We start from the raw sequence: 23,571 nt of genomic DNA, 5'->3' as shown, positions 1-23,571 counted from the left end.
TCATACGACGATAGCACTGTCTTTATGTCAAACGCAATATGAAGTGCTGGTAAATTCTGTAAGCCGATATTTCTTAAAGCATGGCCTGGGGGTCCCCCGAGACCCTCTCAGGGGTCTGGGAAATCAAAATTATTTGCCAGATATTGGAGATATTTGCAAAAATTTAAAACAATGTCACTCTTGTGTTTAAAATATAGGATTTTTTCGTGAAAAATATTTATGTTAATATCTAATGGGTTTAATATTGTTATTTTTACATGATTCAATGTTCTAAGAATGTGTCATTTTAATTTTTAATATGTTAGATATCAATAAATATAGCACACACAAACAAAAGCTCTTTTGGGGTCCTCCATAATTGTGGGAAGGGGTCCTGAGAGCAAAAACACTGCTATAAGCAAAGTTCTGGTAGCATCCTTTGCTATGATTAATAAGTTGCCACTAAATTCATATTTTGCCTATTGTGCGACTGCACAAGGGCAAAAGATAAAATTAGGCACAGACTCAATATGCTCATTTGAAATTTCACACAATAAAATGGCTAATCTTGGTAATGATTTATGAAACTTCTTCAATCAATCAAACATTTATTACAGCAATAAGGGCAGTGATCAAATACAAATAAAACATGGATGGATGGATAGATGAATAGAGAGAAGAAATTAATACAATTCTTCAAACACAAAAAAAAGATGGTATATATGGAGGTACAAAACTGAGCAGCTCTGGAAGATATATTTGGATACTGGTCAGACAGGAGAAATAACAAATAGAAATCCTATTCTCTTCCAGGGAATTTCTTCAGGATAGGAAGTATGAAAATAATCTAGGATTCTCTGTATAGGAAAAAAAGGAGCATATGGCCCAAAGATGCGACTGAGGCATCCCCACAGGGACATATGCTTTGGTGGTGGGGGTATTTTTATAGCCCTCCAGTAGAATGGAGAAAAACAATTATCCAGTCTGACCAAAGTGAAACCCAAGACTTAAACTGATTTAAGATCTATATCCCAGACACGCTACTTAGGAATACTTCTGGCATTTTCAGAGCCTAGTGGGCAGACGCTGTCCAATGAAAATCCTAGGGATGAAGCTTGCCAATAACTTTCTTTTAGCGAGGTTGACTTAAAAAGTTCTCTGAGAAATAGTGGGGACAAACCTGCTGGGGAACAAAAATTAACTTTAGCCAAAGGTTTAAAAGATAGCATCAGGCTGAAACATCCAGAGACCAAGCGTCTCGAAACATAGAGCGGCATTCTTAATACATCTTGAAATTGTAAGGATAGTTCTAATAAACTTAGATTGGGCAATTGTACACCACAGAGAAGGTGAGAAATTATCTTGGCTATAAAGACATTGCAAGCTGTAAGGATGAAGTGAGTTCCTTTCAAATGATTATGTTGTCTGCATATAAAAGCACTGGAACCACTCCACCTGCTAATGCATGGGCGGGGAGATTAATGTAGAAACCAAGAGGGCCTGAAATACTGTGTAATATACAAATTAAAAGGTAAGAGGGCTAAAATACAACCTTGCCTTACCCGCAAGGAGTGACAGCTGGAGAGAGTGTAGAAACAGCTCCAGAAAAAACATCACAAACTCTTCACTTTAAGAATAGAGACTGAAAGAGAAGCTGCAATCTTTTGGGTACTGAAGATGCCCTTGCTTTTTTCTCACAGCCTCTCCTTGGAATTAAAGTCTGATTTGAAATCAATGAAGACTGTGAAATGAGAATCTCTGGGCTGGGAGGAATATTTCTTGGCTAAATGGTGAAGGAGCAGAAAGTGGTCCAGAGCTTAGTGTCTCCTCTAAAACCTGCCCGTTCCTCAGCAAGGATGCTTTCACTTTTGATCCAACTGGATTGACACAATTCAACTGTATACAGGAAGCTGATGGATCTACATTTATTTTGTTTTTATAAAATGGGGTGACAGTGTTACGGCTCCAATCAGTATGAAAACATGCTGAACTGATAATATGGGCAAGGAAGCTAGCCAGACTGTCTTATTTACCCATATTAGGTACACACTCAATATGCTTTTGAAATTTCACATTCATTGTAATGAATTAATTATTATTATTATATAATAATAATAAAATAATTATAATTATAATAAGTAATAATTCATGAAACCTTGTTTTTCTCTATTCTCTTCAATATCACTTTAGTAACTACTAAACAAGTTACCATCCTTCTCAAAAACTAATCCCATTGATCTTTGTTTCCATGTTTGTCATTCACCTTTGACATAAAACACATATAAATTAGCAAAGTGATTCCACTAGTTTTTTGCTGTGCAAGGTTTATATAATTGTATGCTAGTTGTTCATGCTCTTAAGTATATTTCTCAGACTGTATGAAATTTAAAGATCTGGGTAGATATTGTGGAACAGTTATTGCCCTAGCGCATATTTTTTTGGCCCGCCTTAGCCTCAAACCAGTTTTTCAGGTACTACCTGCTTCAAATAATATAGGTACAAGCCAAATACTGCAACTGTGGAAAGTTTCACAAGCAGTAGCAGGCAAGGTCTATGATGTAAGTAGCATCAGCTGAGTCATACTGATTTCTTATACTTTTTGTTAAGGTGAGGTAAATAAAGTCCACTAAAAAAGATGAATGTCCATACATTTTTGCAAGTTAAAAAATTAACTTTTGCAGTATGCAGACTCTGCTCCAATATATTAAAAATAACTTTATTTTCATTTAACTAGGAAACAGGATAAAGAATTAAAGTTCTATCCTGTAATCAAGCTCCAAATTACATCTGAACATTTATCAACACTGTAACAATAAGGAAGTTGCTACTACTCTAATTACCATGGATCACCAACTCACCCTGAAAAGAGTTTAGAGAACTGAAATATTCTGAAGAAAGTATTCTTAGAAAATACTATATCTTGCATGTAACTGCAATATACTCATTCAACAATCCAATTATATTTTCCTTAATCAAAGGGAAAATTTCTCTTGTTCCATCTGATATAGAGGATATTGTGAATACTATCTCTCATTAATTAAATTTTGACACAAAAACCAAGAAGATTCTTCAAAACCAGTCTTTATTATTTTAAAGGCAACTAGAAGTATTTTCATAACTATTTTTAAAGCAAAAATGAATTCATATCTCCTTTCATTTGACAATTACTATATGGATTTTATTCTAAGAATATATTGAGTTTCTAAACCAGTTGAGGTTTAATTAAAATGAGAAAACATACATCACTTATAGATTCAGACAAAATTACAAGAGCACAGAACAGGGAACATTCAAAAGCCCTAGAAAAAAACAAAACCTAATTAGAACAGGCCCTCCAACATTGAGCAGAAAATTAAAAAGGTATAGACCAATACCAGATTTAATTGTGCTAGCTATCAGTAAATATTTCATAGCAAAGTTTTCAACGAATAGCTTTTTTCCCTCTCTTCCTTATGTCCCATATGTATTAATATGACAACGTGACATTAGAGAGACAACTGGTGTATATACCTTTCTAACTTAGTATCTAGGGCATTACCATTTATCAGTTATATCTTTTACCTACATTCTGAATTGTATAATGGATGTTACACAGTAATGGGAACCACTTTGCTTCCCTCCCTCAAAACTAAGAAATTAGTCATGTTCAATAGTGAATCAGTACAAATAACAAAAAGGCTCCCAATCATTCAGGTAATCAGCTTACTGGTGTCAGTAAAACATTTGCTCACTGTGACATAGATGAGTAGCATGTTAATCTGCTCAACACTGATTGTAGAGTTTCCAGCCTCAGTATCATTTGTACCAATATATTTAAAGCCAAAGCATGCAACATTAAGGATGTTTCCTTCCACTGCAAGGATATGATCCATGAAGAGTTTGATTTCAACAGTTTAAGTAATCCTTGTGAATTTAAGAATTGAAAATGAATGCTGTACTATTTCTTCCAATTAAAATAAAAACGGCGAGCTTCATTTCTTTATGTTAGAACTTAAACAGTCCAATTATCCAAACCATCATAAACAGAACCATCATTCCTCCACTCCAAACCTCATCTTTTGGATCAATCTACTGAAAGGTAACAATTATACAATTTAAAAACAAACTGCATTTTCAGTAAGAAAATTATGGGCATGGTAGAAAGGGGGGGGGTATTGATTTTTATGAACCTTGGATACAGTTGTGAACTAATATTCATTTCTGAAACAAAGAGGAAGATGGAGTCTATCCAGAGCACCCTAATTCTCATTTGAGAATTAGCAATACAATGGCTTGTGTTATTGTCAGATACAATAAGCGATCAATACTTCCCCCATGTTTTGCAATGAAAAGAAATTTTATGGTTGACTTCCAAATTTGGATGACAATTTGCCAATGAGATTCATGACTTTTGGGTTATTCTGGTATTTTGACATATTTGCTGGATTCTGGGCAACATCTTGGAAAGCTGCCATGACTTCTGGGTCCTGTAAAATAAGAAAGAAAAGACTGAAATGTGCCTGTAGGATAGTATAATGTGAGTTTTTATGTATAGCTATGTTTCAATCCATCATAAAATATAGTATGAAGTAGTATATTATAGTGAAATTAGTAGGGACTAAACACTCATTTGTTAGATTATATAAGCCCCTTCTTGGATCAGGAGACTCTCCGGTCAATCACTCACGCCCTGGTCATCTCTCGGCTAGACTACTGCAATGCGCTCTACGTGGGGCTACTCTTGAAGAGTATCTGGAAGCTACAGCTGGTTCAAAATGCAGCCACATGGATGTTAGGTGCCCCCAGGATGGCACATGTAACACCTTTGCTGCGGGAGCTGCACTGGGTGCCAGTTTGCTTCTGGATCCAATTCAAGGTGTTGGTTATCACCTTTAAAGCCCTACATGGCATGGCATGGCATGGCATGGCATGGCATGGCATGGCATGGGTCCAGGTTACCTGAGGGACCCATTACATCAACCCATCCCACCCTGTCAGGCAGAGAAGACATCTTGCAGACCCCATCAGCAAGAGAATGTTGACCAAGCCCAGGAGGAGAATCTTCTCTGGCATTGCCCCTGCCCTTTGGAATATTCTCCCCCCAGAAGTGCGGCAGGCCCCTATCCTCCCGGGTTTCCAAAAAGGATTAAAGACCTGGCTCTGCCAGCATGCATGGGGCAACATGAACACTAACCATCCCTGGGAGTGGTTAGCGCCATGACAATAACATGGCAAGTAACAACAAGAAGTAAAAAGGGCATACCTTTTCTCTCCAGTTAACAAGTTTTGTTTTCAAGATCATACAAACTTAGTAGAATGTATAAATCTCTGGAAATAATACAGTACTGCAAGAATCTACAATATATGGGGCAGGAGTTCCTAAACAGCAATCAGAGCCTTTATGTTGTAGCATCATTCCTTTCTCAATTGTTCCTTTTCCTCACCTGCATGGCTGCGAGAACTTCAGGGTCACTAAGAATTTCATTGAGACCAGGCATGCTTCCCATTCCAGGCATGCCACCAGGGAAACCACCTGCAATCATAAGGAATATGTTTATAGAAAAAGCATTACAGGGGACTATATATTGATTACATGTATGTCATGTAATAATATTTTCCTATTCTTTGTGTGCCCAAGTCCTTGTTACAGTGCTTAATATCACAGCCCTGGATAATTGCTACTAATATTAGAATATTTTATATATAAACTTCAGAAAAAAATACTTCTACATTTGTTTGATAAACTCAAGGTATAAAATATAGATTTCCTTTTTTCCACAGAAGCAAGTAATGCAAAACATTATGATCCCATTCACATGAAACTCAGTTTCTTCCTTTTCTATTTATTAATGTTTTGAGATGAACACACACCTGGGAAACCACCAAACTGAGGTCCTCCTGTCTGCCGACGAGCCTCTTCCTCCTGCAAACATGAAAATACTTACTTGGTCTCCAATAAGAATATGCAAAATCTACTATTTCAGAAATGGAACTTCCTATTTTTCCTCCAAACCCACACCAATCCAGCCATTCAGGGGTAGTTCAGCAGTTTACTGGAAATGAATTTTCCAGCTCCATTTGTCCACATTCAAACAAGCCAGCATCACAGGTTAAAAGGCAAACCATTTTAACTACAATCTGATCCATGGTTTGGGTTCTGATAGTATGGTAAAGTTAACCACCATGTAATTTACCATGCCAAGCAAATATGGTCAGTGGCTAGTCTCACATATTGTATTATTTGTTTTAATCATGGTTTGTTTGTTTATTTTGTACAGCCAGCCATCTCACCAAGTGACTCTGGGTAGCAAACAAAATTTAAAAAATAAAAACAATTAAAACAACACAAACTTTAAAATACATAACAGCCAAGAATAAAGCATCCATCATAATGATTAAATTAACCACAAAATAGGTCACTGCACCCACTCGGGGCCCCAGGCTCAGGCACAATGACTTGCTTAATATTAAACCACAACACAATGGCTTGCTCATTAAACCATACAACATGGTTTACACCTACAATACTTGGGCTTGCTCATTATGCTAATCTACAACTAATCAAATTACCTTGTGATATAGTATAAAGTGGGAATCTGGGTACTATTGGGCAAGAAGCCATTTTTATGATGTTTGGGAAAGCACAGACTTATAAAATATGAAACTATGTTCTTTTCCTAATATATATGTGTTATGCCTGTAGCTTGCACACTGCCAGACCTAAATATGCATCTTTTCAGGCAGACTGCAGATATCATTAATCCACACCAATTTCTACAGGGGATAGAGAAAAACTTTGGTTGTTTTAAATCTTCACAAGCAGAATTGGAGGAGGTAATAGAGGAAAAACAACTGGGTACCAGAGCTAAGAAACAAAGATAATACGCATAGGTCTCCCGAGCTTCTGGAGGAAATTCTTTCAGTTTCCTCCCTTGAATGTTATCTTTTAATTATCAGAAAAGGCAGCACAGCTCTCTCACACATCAGGGTTAGGGAGAAGATGCCAGATGAGGGGTCTTCTTGGAAGATAAGTGGTGGTAGTATAAATTACCAAGTTCCTACCTCAAAAGGTAGAAGATGGGCCCAGGGTATGAACTCTGGAAGATAAGGTTTGAGACCTCCAATCTTCCCCTCTATGGGCTCAACTATGCCACTATGTTTTTCAAGCTCTTACCCTTTGAGCTCTCTCATGTTCCTCTCGGGCTTTTTTTACTCTTTCCATTCTTTCTCTAATTTCTTTTTCTTCACGTTTTCGTTCATATTTTCTTCTATGTTCTGCAATCTTCTGAGCCTGAGGCACAAGAGGAATGAATAAAATTACTTGTCACACATATATCATTTATACAATGTAATTCTAGCATTCTACAACAACAATTTTTAATTTGCATGCTTCCAGTTCTCTCAAGAGCTGTAAGGTTATATTCAATAATAATTCTTCCCTTCAACATTGCAGCTCCAAAGTATGCTGCAGAATTGTCTAAATTTGGCAATAAACGACAGTCTTTTAGGTAAAAAATCAACTTCAACAGAAAAAGAATTAGAGCTTTTAAGGAGAGTTTAATAAAAAGAATAAGAATCTGCAAGTTTATTGGAAAAATGAACACACAGTTGCGCCAGTAAAACTCTTCAAAAGCACGCACATCTAGAACTCTACTAATGCTCTTAGTTTTCTTTGACGCACACCACAGAGCAAGGTAGCAAAGCATTAGAACCACCAATGCCTTAAGGATCTATGACAGCAAAAACAAAAATTCTATGAAGAGAAGCATTTTATTTTAACTCAAGAAATTTATGGCATTAAATATATAAAACTGATATAAAATATGGTGGAGTAATCTTATAGGTTTAAACTGAAATAGTTTAACCAACATATGATTTGAAGCAGACAGGCAAATTTAAGGCAATGAGTCATTTTTTTCATTCTGGTTTGAAGAATTTCTATTCTGAGCTTTCAAAACACAAAAAGGAGCATAATCCAATATAAAGCTCCAACCAATTTTGAGTGGCATAAGCTGACAATTCACAAGAGGACAAGAATTAGTGTTAAGATTATAATTAAACAGGCCAACCTGGACATCCCTCCTTCCTCAAGGAATTATGCTACAGTTGCTGCATAAAAATATTCAGAAAATTACTTTTAAAGTTTCAGCAAGACCTTAGGATACAGATTTAATATTTGAATTGGTCCTGAAAAATCACATTGAAACAGTGTTATAGAGTGGATGCCTCAAGGTAAGTCACTGAATTATCATGTTTTCAATTATTAGTTTCTAATGAAAAAAAATGCTTAGCAAAAAATGGTACTTTTGTTTGAGGAGATTATCAGGATGTAAGATTTTTCCACACATAGTTCATTTTGTAGAAGTTCTTCAGCAAGTTTTGTTGCATCTTGCATAAATGCAAGGCGAAAACCTGTCTCACCAAGGCCCAGCCTAGTCCACTTGTGTCTCTGCCTTGTGAAATTTGTAATTTAGTTTCAGAGGTGCAAGGAAGAAGAGGGGATATCTCAAGCAGCCTTCAGGGCAGCAGATTAGCAAGAACAGAAATTTCTTCAGTACAGTTCTTTTCTTAATGGGGAAAGCAGGCAAGCAAAAACCATGAAGTCTGTAATGCTGCAGAGGCATTTGTCACTTCCAGGAATCTTTTCCTTTACTTATAAGAGCCACTGAAGATAATGCAAGAGAAAAAGCTACAGTGGGGCAAAAAAGTATTTAGTCAGCCACCAATTGTGCATGTTCTCCCACTTAAAAAGATGAGAGAGGCCTGTAATTTTCATCATAGGTATACCTCAGCTATGAGAGACAAAATGGGGGGAAAAATCCAGAAAATCACATTGTCTGATTTTTAAAGAATTTATTTGCAAATCATGGTGGAAAATAAGTATTTGGTCAATATCAAAAGTTCATCTCAATACTTTGTTATACATCCTTTGTTGGCAATGACAGAGGTCAAACGTTTTCTGTAAGACTTCACAAGGTTTTCACACTCTGTTGCTGGTATTTTGGCCCATTCCTCCATGCAGATCTCCTCTAGAGCAGTGATGTTTTGGGGCTGTCGCTGGGCAACACGGACTTTCAACTCCCTCCAAAGGTTTTCCATGGGGTTGAGATCTGGAGACTGGCTAGGCCACTCCAGGACCTTGAAATGCTTCTTACGAAGCCACTCCTTCGTTGCCCGGGCGGTGTGTTTGGGATCATTGTCATGCTGAAAGACCCAGCCACGTTTCATCTTCAATGCCCTTGCTGATGGAAGGAGGTGTTCACTCAAAATCTCACGATACATGGCCCCATTCATTCTAGTTGTCCTGGTCCCTTTGCAGAAAAACAGCCCTAAAGCATGATGTTTCCACCCCCATGCTTCACAGTAGGTATGGTGTTCTTTGGATGCAACTCAGCATTCTCTCTCCTCCAAACATGACGAGTTGAGTTTAGACCAAAACATTCTACTTTGGTTTCATCTGACCATATGACATTCTCCCAATCCTCTTCTGGATCATCCAAATGCTCTCTAGCAAACTTCAGACAGGCCTGGACATGTACTGGCTTAAGCAGGGGGACACATCTGGCACTGGAGGATTTAAGTCCCTGGCGGCGTAGTGTGTTAGTGATGGTAGCCTTTGTTACTTTGGTCCCAGCTCTCTGCAGGTCATTCACTACGTCCCCCCGTGTGGTTCTGGGATTTTTGCTCACCGTTCTTGTGATCATTTTGACCCCACGGGGTGAGATCTTGCATGGAGTCCCAGATTGAGGGAGATTATCAGTGGTCTTGTATGTCTTCCATTTTCTAATTATTGCTCCCACAGTTGATTTCTTCAAACCAAGCTGCTTGCCTATTGCAGATTCAGTCTTCCCAGCCTGGTGCAGGTCTACAATTTTGTTTCTGGTGTCCTTCGACAGCTCTTTGGTCTTGACCATAGTGGAGTTTGGAGTGTGACTGTTTGAGGTTGTGGACAGGTGTCTTTTATACTGATAACAAGGTCAAACAGGTGCCATTACTACAGGTAACAAGTGGAGGACAGAGGAGCCTCTTAAAGAAGTAGTTACAGGTCTGTGAGAGCCAGACATCTTGCTTGTTTGTAGGTGACCAAATACTTATTTTCCACCATGATTTGCAAATAAATTCTTTAAAAATCAGACAATGTGATTTTCTGGATTTTTTTTCTCATTTTGTCTCTCATAGTTGAGGTATACCTATGATGAAAATTACAGGCCTCTCTCATCTTTTTAAGTGGGAGAACTTGCACAATTGGTGGCTGACTAAATACCTTTTTGCCCCACTGTATATCCTATTCCGTAATAATTTTCAATGAAGTAGGCAGAAACATGACAGGCTTAGGGTCACTTGATCTACATACTCACCCTGGGATAACATAACACTGGAGAAAGCATCTTTATATACACAACAGCAAACAAGGACAGGGGCTGTAGTTATCAGTTCAATGTTATAGAAATAAGAACTATATACATTCTTATGATACATAAAATAAAAATTATCAAACCATTATTTCTTTCATATAATTTTTTTTTTAATATATATATATATATTTTTATATATATATATAAAAAAAAAAAAAAACTGCAGGGACTCATCCAGGCAGTCACTGCAGAATTGGTAACGATTGAGTGCGGATATATATATATATATATATATATATATATATATATCCGCACTCAATCGTTACCAATTCTGCAGTGACTGCCTGGATGAGTCCCTGCAGTTTTCAAGGCAAGGTGTTTTGGAAGTGGTTTGCCATTGCCTCCTTCCTAGAGCAGAGCCCGCCTGGCAAGCGCAGGAGGCGGGGTTTCTGTTGCTTTGCGCCTTTTTCAGGCATGCGCAGCTTCCGTGTTACTGGCAACTGGTCCCGTCTTCTTTGCAAGGCGCTGCCAACATTTTTCCTCCCACCGGGCTGAGAGTACCCATTTATCTACTCTCAGTTTTCGAGCTGCTGGGTTGGCAGGAGCTGGGGAAGAAGCAGGAGCTCACTCTGCTGCGCGGAGCTGGGCTCGAACCGCTGAAGTGTTGACCATTTCTGGCCGGCAACTTTCAGCGTCATTAAGCCGCTGCGCCACCGCGTCCCCCAAAATAGAGATCAGCACTGGTCAAATGCTAAAGCTTTTAATGTTAGATCAGAAGCAACACCACCTTTAACTAAGTCGTTAAAACCAGTATCTGATCAACTAGATAATCTTGTAACAAAAGGGGGGATAGGAATTTTTTGAATTATTTTATTCACATTATTATCTTGTGGCAGACTAGCAAAACATTCAAGCAACATTTTATTGTACACAATGCGCTGCTTTCAGAGCCAATTCATACTTTACATACCTACAACTTTTCCAATGGTAATAGGAAGAAAACTCATCTCGTCTTCAAGTGTTAATTCTTTTCTAAGAGACCTGCAGTAGGTTAGTGGCAAGCTTGTCTATTTTGCAGACCATTAATCACTTTGTAGCAATCATTATCAGAACCACAGAACCACAATACCCTTACAAAACTGGAGCTAAAAAATCACATAAAATCAGGTCAGCTTTTTAGCACAAGTTCCATAAAACATCACAGAAGTGAAATCATGAACTAATTTACTTACACGTGGCTGCACTTCCTTAAGCATGGCACTAGCTTCTTCATCATAATCCAGTTTACAGGCCAAAGCTAGATCATGAGCAGCCTCTTCCCAGTGACCCAGCAGCCTGGCAAGAAGAAAATTATCCATTCCAGTCAGCATTATTTGGGACAATTTTAAAAACAATTTTAACTCATGGGTATGCATAAGAAATGCTATATGAAATATTGCATATCCAAAATGTCCCTTATTTTCAAGTTCTGCATTTTTAAAAAATGAAGAAAATTAAAATTAAAAATTAGCACCTAACATAGTGGAGTGATAAAAGCATCACTTCTTAAAAGCTTTCCAGCTAAACTGGAAAGTTTTTATTTTCTTCAATTAGGTGATTAAGATATAAAGAAAAGAGATATGGGGTTGCTTTGTTTTTTACCTGTGAGCTTTTCCTCGCCACTTGTAGGTCTGTGCTGAATCGGGATTAATCTGAATGGCTCTATCACAGTCCCTAATGGCAGCATTTGGCTTCTGCATTTTCACAAAAACACTGTCAAGGTGAAAAGTATACATCTTAAACTAAAAATGAATAAAATACCATTATGCTTTGCAGCCTAATACTCTTAACAACTAACTTGAGTTAAAATACTATTCAGCTCAATGCCCTTATCCACCTTCCACAAAATTATAAGTATTTTCAATACTTTTTCCATTCATCCCATTTAAATATATGTGAAATTTCAAATGCTCTTGTACAGTTCCATTAACGTAATTCTTGTTTAATGTTCATTACAGTTTTCTGATTCCAGGTTCATTAAAAGTAGATGTTATCAATGACATTAGTCATTATGTTTAGTTTTATCTTAAACTGCCACAAAGACACACCATATACAATTAATTCCAATATTTTTTTAGGCAAGCCCTGAATGCTATTGTATACAGGTAGTCCTCAACTTACGACCATTCAAAATTACGACAGCACTGAATGAAGGGACTTACAACCTGTGCCTGAAGTTATGGCCGTTGCACCGCCCCCATGATCATGTTATCAAACTTGGGCATTTGGCAGCCCGCCCACACTTATGACCACAGGGGTGCTGCAACTCCTCCACCCGCCTATCTTCCCCATCTGTGCCCTTTTGGCCCCCTGCTGCCCTGCGCTCTGCCACCCCAGCCGACCTTCACCACTGTCTTCTTGTTCCCGCTGCTGATGAGGCATGCCCAGCCTGGCTCCTGGGCCATATGGGGCTCGCTTTGCACAGTGAAAAAGGAAAAAGAAGCCGAAAGCCGCCCAGGAGCTGTTTGCAATGGGGCATTTCTTTGCAAAGAGCTCCTGGGTGGGGCTGGATTTGTACTGCTAAAAAGGGGGGGGGGGTAAGGCAGCTTTCAGCTACTTTTTCCTTTTTTGCAATGCAAAGCCAGCCCCGTATGGCACAACAGCCAGGCTGGGCACACCTCGTCAGCAGCAGGAGCAAGAAGACAGCAATGAAGGTCAGCTGGGCTGGGAGAGTGCAGGGCAGCAAGGGTCTCAGAGTACAGGGTGGCAAGGGCGACTGGAACTGGGCTGGGATGGCTGTGGCTTTCTGGGGTGTGGCAAGCAGCCCCAGAGCTGCATGGTTCTGCAGCTGCTTGCTGCCCCGCAAAGCAGGGTGCAGGGCAGCCAAAAGGGCAGAGGTTGGGGGGAGATAGGTAGTGGGGGGAGTTGGAGGCAGAACCAAGCCCAGAATGGCTTGGATTGGGGTGGGTACTTGGCTAACAACCAATAAAATTTGCTTAATGATGGTAACGGGGATTGCCAGATTGCAGTCATTAAGTGATGCCATCACATAATGTTTTGCTTTATGACTGCATTGCTTAGAAACTGGAATTCTGGTCCCAATTGTGGTCGTACGTTGAGGACTACCTGTATACTAATAACAGTTACTGGGAGGTATACAGACTCCAAAACTGGTGATAATATATAGCCACTGTTATTAGAAACCATAAACAGTTATTGCAGAGAATTAGGGAGATGTCCTTGAAGGAAACAGGCAAGAACTGTTGTATAAGCAAAGAAGGCTGAAACATTCCTTAAGTCCTGAGAAACAAGATAGTATTCAGATAAGACTTTAGCTGGCTCTTCCCTGATTCAGTGGGATATAAGAAAGAGGGTAAGTAAAGCACAGCCTTGCAAAATTCTGTTATTATAGCCTATCTACTATACAGTTCTAGTCTTCCTATGGAATTCAAGTTATACAAATGCACCAGTATTAAAGATAAGAAAAACTGGTAACCAAAGTAAAAAAAAACAAGCAAACCTAGATATGACTATTAGGAGAAAAACATAAGCATTTACAAAAAGCTCAGATACTGCTATTGTAAAAATGCTTAAAATGACTATAAAGACTATAAAAAATCCTCGTTATTTCAGAATAAGCCAGTATATTGTTTTCAGCATTATTTTATCCAAAGTAAAAAATAAAATTGTTTCTACATATACGTTCAAAGGTTATAAAGAAATGTACTGACTATAACAGATTTTTTTTTACCAATGGTTTATTTAGTAAGAAGCTTAGAAAAGTCTATAAAAATAATTCAGAAACACAGTCCAGACTATGCTGTATTTAGGTACCTACATTTTATAGTAGAAATATTCAAATTTATAGTCTCACCTGGCTCTTTTGGCATACAGTATAGCCAAATGAGGATTCAATTTGATGGCTTCTGTGAACAGATCAATGGCTTTCGGAAGTTCACCTGAAAATATAATAAAATGTTAGTGTTATCCCAAGAAAAAATCCATTATATATTTGGAGGCCTAGAAATGTGGAAGGAAGAGAACTGATTGGACATGAAGAATGTCTAGATTTAGCAAAAATGACTTAGAAAAACAGAGATTCTAACTATCTTGGCTATTTTTAGATTTCTGAGCTACAGGTAGTCCTTGACTTATGACCACAATTGGGACTGGAATTTCCATTGCTAAGTGATGTGGTTCTAAAGCAAGACATCACATGACCACAGCACTTAGTAACCGCAATCCCGGCAGTCCTGGTTGCCATCGTTAGCTGAGAATTGTGGGTTGTTAAGCAAGTACCCACCCCAATCCAAGCCATTCCAGGCTTGGTCCCTCCCAGCCCCGAGCCTCAGTAAGGTAAGGGACTGCCTCCAACTCCCCCCACCCGCCTATCTCTCCCCCATCTCTGCCCTTCTGGCCACCCAGCACCCTGCCTTGCAGGGTGGCAAGTAGCCCCAGACCCGTGCAGCTCTGGGGCTGCTTGCCACACCTTGGAAAGCCCCAGCCACCCCAGCCTAATCCCAGCTGCTGTTGCCATCACCACCCTGCACTCTGACATCCTTGCCACCCTGCACTCTGCCACCCCAGCAGACCTTCAACTAACTTCCTGCTTCAAAAAGTCCCTTTCCAAAACACAAAAAGTTCCTGGACTGAGCTGGGCTTTTGCTTTGCGCTGTGGAAAAAAAAAAGCCAAAAGCAGCATCTGAGCAGCAGCTCAGGGAAAAAAAGCAGGGAGATAGATGGGTGGGAAATGGGGGGAGTTGAAGCACCCCTGCAGTCGTAAGTGCGGACAGGCTGCCAAATGCCCAAACATTGATCATGTGACTGTGGGGGCACTGCAATGGCTGTAACTTCAGTGTTCATAACTTTGAACAGTTGCTGAACGGTCATAAGTCGAGGACTACCTATACTCCTGTTTGCTAAACACACAAAGTGTCTTGTTTAGTAGTATAAAGTATAGTCAATTTTTGTTATTTGTGGTAGTTACAGTCTATAAAGTCACCATGAACACTAAATTAGCAAATACCGAAACCTCAGCTGGGAATGTGTGCATTGGGTGACTCAAATTTTTCACTGCTATGCATGTCTGCAAATGACCACAAAAGCACTGTATTAATTTTGCAGTTAAATACATTTTAGCAAGTAGGCAAGTTTGCAAATACGGAATCCGCAAATAATAAGAATCAATGGTATATGGGTAGTTCTCGGGCTATGATGGCAATTGGGACTGGGATTTCCTTCACTAAGCAATCTGGTCATAAAGTGTGATGTTACATTACCACATCGCTTAGTGATGGCAATCCCAGCTACTGTTGAAACCCCAATACCATGTAGGTCATTAAGCAGGAAGAGGCAGAAGTCTCAGACAAGGAGCACGGGGGGGGGGTGCACAGGTACCATAGGTACTCGTTACCACAGGTTCTGCCACCTGGCCTGGGGTGGGAATACCTCAAGCATGGGGATGGCTAGCCCTATAGAGGCCTTCTGCCTTAGATTTTTCATCCTCTTGGACTTTCCTTCTCCTTTTTAGTAATGTTTTTAATTAATGTTTTATGCATTTATATATATTTATGTTTTTAATGTTTGTTGTGAATTGCCCAGAGTTCCCCCATTGGGGGAAGATGGGCGGTTGAAAAATTTGACAGACAGACAGACAGACAGACAGACAGATAGATAGATAGACAGATAGATAGGCAGGCAGGCAGGCAGGCAGGCAGGCAGGCAGGCAGGCAGGCAGGCAGGCAGGCAGTAGAGCACAGGTGTGCATGTGCCATGGGTGGGCGAAGGGAGTGACTTGAAACCTTCCCTGCTGGCTTCACCATTGACTTTGCTTGTGAGAAGTGTCAGGGAAGGTCACATATGGCAATCACTTGACTGCGGGATGCTGCAACTGTCATAAGTGCTAGCCAGTTGCCAAGCATCCGAATCGTGATCACATGACTACAGGGGTGCTGTGACAGCTGGAACTTTGAGGACCGGTCTTAAGTACCACTCATTCAGCATCGTAACTTTGAACAGTTACTGAATGAGTGGTCATAACCTGAGGATTACCTGTAGGGGCATATCAGATGATAAAAAGATGATCTACTATACATAACTGACCTTCACTTAATGCATTAATAGCTTCCATCTTCTTTTCACTGGCCTGGTCCATCATCTCTTCTGTAACCTAAATAAAGAAAGGCAAAGAAACTAGAATGCAGATCAAAGCTATCATACTTTCATAATACAGTATCTGGATTTATAATCAGATGTAACATTCACATGTTACATTTAACCAAGAGCTGATTAGTGTACAAGTATCTGCTTTTGGCTTGCAAATCACTTGCAATTAATTTATTTACAGTTAAACATGTCATCTGAACATAGAATAAAATATATTGCTGCCCAAAGCTGACCGGACAACATAGCTAAAAGCAAAGTAAGTCATGGTTATAGTTTTTGGTTAATTCCAGTTAGACATATTTTTCACCCTTCAATACCAAACTTAGCTATATACATGGTTAACTGACACAGTCACAAACAAACCATGAAGAGGTTCAATGCTAGCTAAACCAATAACAAGAAGGAACTAACAGCCACACATAGCATGTTTACACTAACAGTTTTTTTGGTTAAGTGTGACATGTGGACTCAGAATTCCAAACACTATTATTTATTTGTTTATTTTATTAATTAAATTTATATGCTGCCCATCTCCCCCAGAAGGTGACTCTGGGCAGCTCACAATTAAAATCAAACCTCAAAAACAGTTAAAAATATTAATATCCACATTAATTTAGTTAAAAAATCAAACTACATATAAAGACTATATACATAAAAAGACTAAAACATTCAAGAAGACGGGGGTAGAATCAATTACCCCACGAGCCAATTCCAATGGTGTGAGCCCCCATCAGGCCCCCAGGCCATCTGGCATAGCCAAGATTTCACACTCTTCCTGAAGGCCATGAGAGTGGGGGTGCACCGCACCTCAAGTGGTAAGTTGTTCCACAGAGCGGGGGGCATGGCAGAAAAGGCCCTCCTCCTAGACCCCACCAGTCGAAATTCCTTGACTGGTGGGGTCCGCAACATGCCCCTTCTGCTGGACTGAGTGCGGTGGGCTGATATAATGGGGGCAAGATGGCTCCTCAGATAACCTGCTCCTGTGCCATGAAGGGCTTTAAAGGTAATAACCAACCCCTTGAATTGGACCCGGAAGCAAACCAGCAACCAATGCAGCTCGCGTAACAATTACCTCAACACTTTCATCTCCCATTGCCTGAGGTTCATCACTGTCTGGTTCAATCACTCCTTCATTATCAATTTCTGCCAATAAACAAAAAAATCACAAATATATATTTCTAATGAGAAGAATTCAATTTATTTCATGTAAGAGACAAGAGAAAAAACTAATTACAGGTAGTCCCCGGGTTAAGAACGTCCAGTTTACGGACAACCCGTAGTTAAGAACGGAGCCTACTGTAGCAAAATTCAAATTAAATACACAGTGATTCGAGTTAAATACACAATGGTCCAAGTTAATTCCACAATACTACTTATACAGTATTATACAATAATACTGTTCTGGCTTACATACAAATTCAACTTAAGGACAGACCTTGGGAATGGAACTTGTTCTTAAACTGGGGACTACCTATACACCAAAGAGACTGCAATACTGGTAACTAACCCAAATCACTTTCTTCACTCTCAGGCTCAGGTGGTTTTGGTGGTTCTTCTGCCTTCTTTTCTTCTGCTTTTGGCTAAAAAAAGTCACTAATTATTAACATGCTCTCTTTTTCTCATAGAATGCTATAAGATGCCTTTTTAAATATAATATAACCAGGAACTGGATTTGATAACTGTATTAATGCACTGACATTTCTTCTAGGTTTTAAAATAACCAAAGGTGAACTCATCCAAACTGTATCTGTGATATTTAGCTATGAAACTTCTGCTTGGCACAGGATAATGGGAAAAACTAAGAAATCCAATTAATTTAAAATCTATCTGTGAGGACTTGGAAACATATATAAACTCAGAGTGAGAGGGAGCATAATTAGAAAACAAACACCTCTGACCAGCAATATATTTAAGTTAGTTCATAGAACAACAGTTCACTGAAGGTTCCTCTCAGAACCTCCTTTGCCAGTGGCTAAGAGTCAAATAATTCTTCAATTAATTAATAAATCTAAAGGATGTTGAGCTTTACCACTTGCCAACGATAAACCACTTTTGCAGGGAAGAAGACTTTCCATAAGCACACAAAGTAAAATATGGTAAACTGCGGGGGGGGGGGGAGGGGGAAAGAAAATTAAAAAGTTTGAGACATGCTGCTAGGAAACAAAGTATTGCTGAACAGCAAGTGGAATATGGCCTATCAGGAAAAGAAGAAGAATCTGTCTGAGCCTAAAAATAAAACAGCATGTTTTAGCAGAAGAGGTATTCCAAGCAATGGTTACCCCCCCTGGGCATTTCCAGAATACCGGAAATATATGCTATCAGCCAGCAAAGCAGTTTTGCAGTACAATACTACATTACAGCAATGTATTTTATCTGAAAGATGTTTATACAATACTATTTTATACAGTATCATGTGACTCTAGACAGACACAAAACCTAAGGGGCAGCACCACTGCCTATCTTGCCAATATGGGAAAGTGTAATGGATAGCATGACCGGGGAAGATTCTGGAATGGAGGTTCAAGGTTGTCAGGAGAGAGGGGAGACATTCCAGAGCAAGTGCCTCCTCAGCCCATAACAAGAGTGTGGGAAGACAAAGAGGATGAGGCTGGCCCCTCCCTAGAGTCTCACAGGGTACATCCACTAGTTGCTTTAGCATAGGTTTAGTCTGGCGAGATTCTGTCTATTAGGTGTAAGCTAATAAAGAAGCTATTCTGGACTGGACTGTCTCTTCGCTGTTCTTGGGCTGGGCCTGACAGAAAGATATAGAATCAGGACACACAACAAGATGCAATTATTGTAACCAAATAGTTTCATAAACTACACCAAATCCTGAAGCTAAAACTGAGACTGCAGAAAAAAAGGGAGGAGCATTCTTATAAGGTTTTCTGCAGGGTAGGGTTACATCCAAGAGAAAATTCAATGGGAAATATAGTCAAAGCCATCTAGAGGACATTATATTGGCTATTATAAATATTCCACATTGTAGAAAACTAAGAAGTCTTTGTAAATATTGCAGTCTGGTTTTGCTTGCTTAATAGTTTCCATTATGCTATCTTTTTATACTTATATATGAGGATATGTACATCTGTTTTATTTGTATTTGACCTCTGGCCTTATGGCTGTAATAAAGATTGATTGACTTAGACCTTCCATAGTACCCACATAAAGATTTATGTATCTCACATTTGGAGAGATAGGTAACTTGGGGTTACAAGAGTTCAAGTCAAGACATATGGAGGGAAAATGAGATGAGGTTGCCAATCAGCCTGCCAGAACATGAAAAAAAAATCTCTGATTTGCACAGATCAGCAAAAAGGACGATATCTCTTTTTTGAAGAATTGTATATTCTAGCCAAGCTTCTTTCTTACCTCATGAGTGGCTTCTGTTGACGTATTGCATGGAGCCGGTGGTATTGTACCTCCCATGCTTTATAGTCAAAAGAAAAAACACCAGTTAAAAGACACCATTAAATACCAAATATAAACTCATTGGCTTAAGATAAATGAAGAAATATATGGAATCCACAACATCCACAACAATCCAAAGATCCATTCATGACCTCAAAGAATAGCAGAACAGAAAGTTTTTTACTTTGGATATATTGGATCTATTTAGTTTTCTAAACTGTTTTTCTGGAATGCTTTAACTTTCAATATTAAATTGTTAGGGCAGAGGAATGAATTAAATTATCATTTGCTGCCTGCTGACCTAGGAAATATGAAAAAAATATTCAGGGATGTTTAAGAGGGCCCTAACAATTTTAAACATAGCTTTCATAATATTGGGACAATTATCCTGAGCACAGAAAGTTTTTTTTTTACCAAAACTATTTAACTCCGAATTATAAGTTACATTATAGGGGAGGGGAAAAAAAACTATTAAAAAAAAAAATATATATATATATAACAATCCCAGAGACTTTTCTAGAACCAAGAATTCTGATGCTCAAATACACATATCATGTATCTGCAGCTTATCCCCAAAACATCCACTTTACCCACCTGTTTGCCGCAAAAACGCACAGCAAAAGTGGAGTGAAATTGTACTTGCTGCCTTATTAAATTCATGATGACGTACCACATTGCATTATCTAGAATAGTGTTTGCATTCTATGAATAATTTCTAAAATGAAAAGATTTGCTGTATTGCATTGTTTTTCCTTTGCTTTTAAAAATGATCTTATAACTGAAAGAAAAGGAAATTTAACTGTAATACAGCTTTGGTTTCAAGACAATCTTAGGAAAATTATTACAAATGCTGATATTTATCATAAATCTTTAATTTGCATATTCTTTTTTAGCATCTTAACATTCATGAAGTTATTCATGTTTATGGCTCATTTATATGCTAAATTAGGCACATTTAAGACTCTGATCACTTGAAGCAGGGGTCTACAAAGGGTTGATTGATAATCAACTGATTCAAAATTACCTCACAACCTGCCTCTAAAACCTTAAATGATCTAGAATTGTTTTCCCCTATTCAGTACCCTCCCTAATGTTGCTCTACTCATGCTTGGGGATTACAGTGCACAACTGAAATCCAACACATCTAGAAGACTCTTGATGGGAAAGGCTGAGCTAGCTCCTTCACGTTATACATATCATGAGAGGATAAAGCTACAGCCAGAACTATAATGGAAAGCTTCATCTACAGCATGGATCTTCAAGGCCACTTTGAAATCAATGCTTTTGCAATGTCATGGGGCCATTTAAAATCTCTAGAAAGTCTGCACTTGCTGTTCCAACCTCACTTTCTGAGGTTTGCTACTAGAATGTATTTGTAGATAGCTGCATATAGAAGAGTCTGATTGCTGTCAAACTAGATATGAGACCATGAAGAGATAAGAGCCCTGTTGCATCAGGCTGTAGATCCAGCATTCTATGTTGTACAGAAGTGAACTGGATGCATTTGCAAAGTTCATAAATCTAAACTGAAGAGTGATGGCATTCTTCCACTATTGATTCCCAGCAATCAGTACATAAGCCATGCAGCCTAAGATACAGGAGGCAGAATAGCTAGCTGTATTAATGGCCACTAATAGCATGATGCTCCATGAATCTATCCAGTCTTCTATTAAAACTATCCAATTGTCATTTCCATAAATACCAGCACTGAATTTTACAGTTTAACTATCAGCTATCTCAAAAAAGTATTTCTTTATGTCAATCCTGAATATCCATGCATTTTGTTTCAATGGATGACCTTCAGTTCTAACTTGTGAGAGAGGGATAAAAATATATCCATGTTACCTATGCTGTGCATGATTCTATACATTTCTATTACATTCTACCATCTATTACATTTTAAGCTAAAGAACCCCAATTGCTGTAGTCTTTCCTCATAGAAGAGCTACTCTAACCCCTTAATTATTGTCAAACTGGACTATTAAAAATGTGGCTGTATAGAGTGTAATGGGTAAACCAGCAAGTGCTTTAAGCAGAGAGCATTAGTAGCTTTGAGGAAGCTCTTTTTCCCATAACATTATAGGACTTGAACACTAAATTCTATACCAGTTACACTCAGGCTGTATGTAAGTAGCTTTTACTGTGTGTTTTGGAATATGCAATTTGACAAAAAACACTTTCTTTTCACATTGAAAAAATAATTTCTAAGTCTTCTAAAGTTTAAGGCAAGTTCAGAGTTATCTTCACATCAGAAAAAGGATTTAAGAATAGAAAAAAGCATAAGAAATGTGCTTGTCATTTAAAATACCAGAGTTCACTGTGCAAACATGCTGGAGCATTAACTAGCCATGATAATCAAGTCCATAGCTCCAGCAACTGAGAAGCAAGAACGATATAAATGACGTTTGCACATTATGATCTAGAAGGGTTTTAAAATATCCTTTCCTGCATATAGAGTGTTCTTTATAAGGCAAACAATTTCAGTTCAAGTTCAGTTCAGCTGTAAAAGTAGGTAGATTAAATGACACGGGAGATCCCCGCAAAAGCCTTAAACCTTCCTAATTTGAGGGTGGTGGTGGTGAGTTGAGTAAGTGATCGGAAAGGGCAGGTTTCAGTTGACCCGACTAGGCCTTGCCACTAAAAACTCAACAGAACATTCCCCAAATTGTCTCTGACTGAATGGATAGGGCTTAAGAGGCAAATTAAAGAAGGCACCTGACAACGTCAGACCAATAAAACCCTTCATTCTCTAAAACGACTTATTATACAAGTACTACAGAACTCTTTGTAACTCCAGTAGCCGCTGCTTCTCAAGTTCTACTGGCGATACTACAAGAGAGGCAAAATCCATGCCGCCCCTTCAAAGATCAAAACGATTTAGCCCAAAATGTTCGCCATCTCGGGAACAGCTGCAGCAACTTCTTTAACTACAGGTCGGGTGGGGTGGAGGAACCGAAAGGGCAGCAGTAAAAGAAGCGGGAATAACAAGTCCCTCCTGCTTTCCGCTCGGCTCCGCGCTTACCTCTCTATCCACTCGCGGAAGAAGCGCAGCTCCTCGGCGTGCAAGACGGCGGAGTTCTCCTTGCAGAGTTTCACGAAGGTCCGCAGCTCACTCAATTTCCGCTGGTCCATGGCTAGTCCTCCCGCCACGCCGTTGCTCCCTTGCTGTTCCCACCGCTACAGCTTCCCTCCGAGAGGAACAGCCGGAGTCCCCAACCCACTCGCCCAGCAGGCCTTGCCGTCACGCGCCGCTCAGCGCAACGGCTCCCCCACGCCCTCTGGCAACCTTCCCTGGAGAGCGGCTCCCGCTCTCGCCGCGCTGCCCTCCCCGCGCCGAGGAAACTCCTCCTCCTACCCCGCCTTCTCACGAACCGCCCCGATTGCCCCAGTTTTGGCAGCGGGGTCCAGAATCTTCTAGAAGTGAAAGTTGAGTCGCCCTAGAGATTGCCTCTTTCCATTGCCTTTGGACTCACCCTTTCCTCCTTTGATTCAGTCATGGAATGATGTGAGTTAAACTCATAACGATGAACTTACTGGTTCTGGGGTCATTTCTAACCGTGATGGCAGGGAGAAGAGGCGAAGGAGGTACTTTGACAAGTAGGCGTTTTATTTAGACGCCTAAAATATAATAGCCAGTCACTCCCGGAAACTCAGAGGCGAAAGACAAATACCTGGTTGCAATTGATGGGTGACGTCATTAAGT

General features: G+C 39.3%; 1 protein-coding gene across 1 annotated transcript; it reads right to left on the bottom strand.

Moving 5' to 3' along the window:
- Nucleotides 1-3,042: 3,042 nt before the first annotated feature.
- On the bottom strand, nucleotides 3,043-23,201 carry ST13 (ST13 Hsp70 interacting protein). The gene is made up of 12 exons (XM_007438031.4): nucleotides 22,891-23,201; nucleotides 19,830-19,887; nucleotides 17,965-18,037; nucleotides 17,530-17,600; nucleotides 16,395-16,461; nucleotides 14,167-14,251; nucleotides 11,955-12,065; nucleotides 11,546-11,648; nucleotides 7,133-7,249; nucleotides 5,830-5,881; nucleotides 5,403-5,491; nucleotides 3,043-4,445 (listed from the first exon to the last, which is right to left on the bottom strand). Exons 1-12 carry the CDS (start codon nucleotides 22,998-23,000, stop codon nucleotides 4,317-4,319), a joined length of 1,065 nt encoding a protein of 354 aa, XP_007438093.1. The 5' UTR covers nucleotides 23,001-23,201; the 3' UTR covers nucleotides 3,043-4,316.
- Between the last annotated feature and the right edge of the window lie 370 nt (nucleotides 23,202-23,571).

Source organism: Python bivittatus, unplaced genomic scaffold (assembly GCF_059951505.1).
Source record: "Python bivittatus isolate LINGU-HERP-01145 unplaced genomic scaffold, Pbiv_v1 ctg000330_np1212, whole genome shotgun sequence".
NCBI classification, from domain to species: domain Eukaryota; kingdom Metazoa; phylum Chordata; class Lepidosauria; order Squamata; family Pythonidae; genus Python; species Python bivittatus.
Note: the sequence above shows the minus strand (reverse complement) of the source record. Positions and strands in the feature narration are given on the sequence as shown.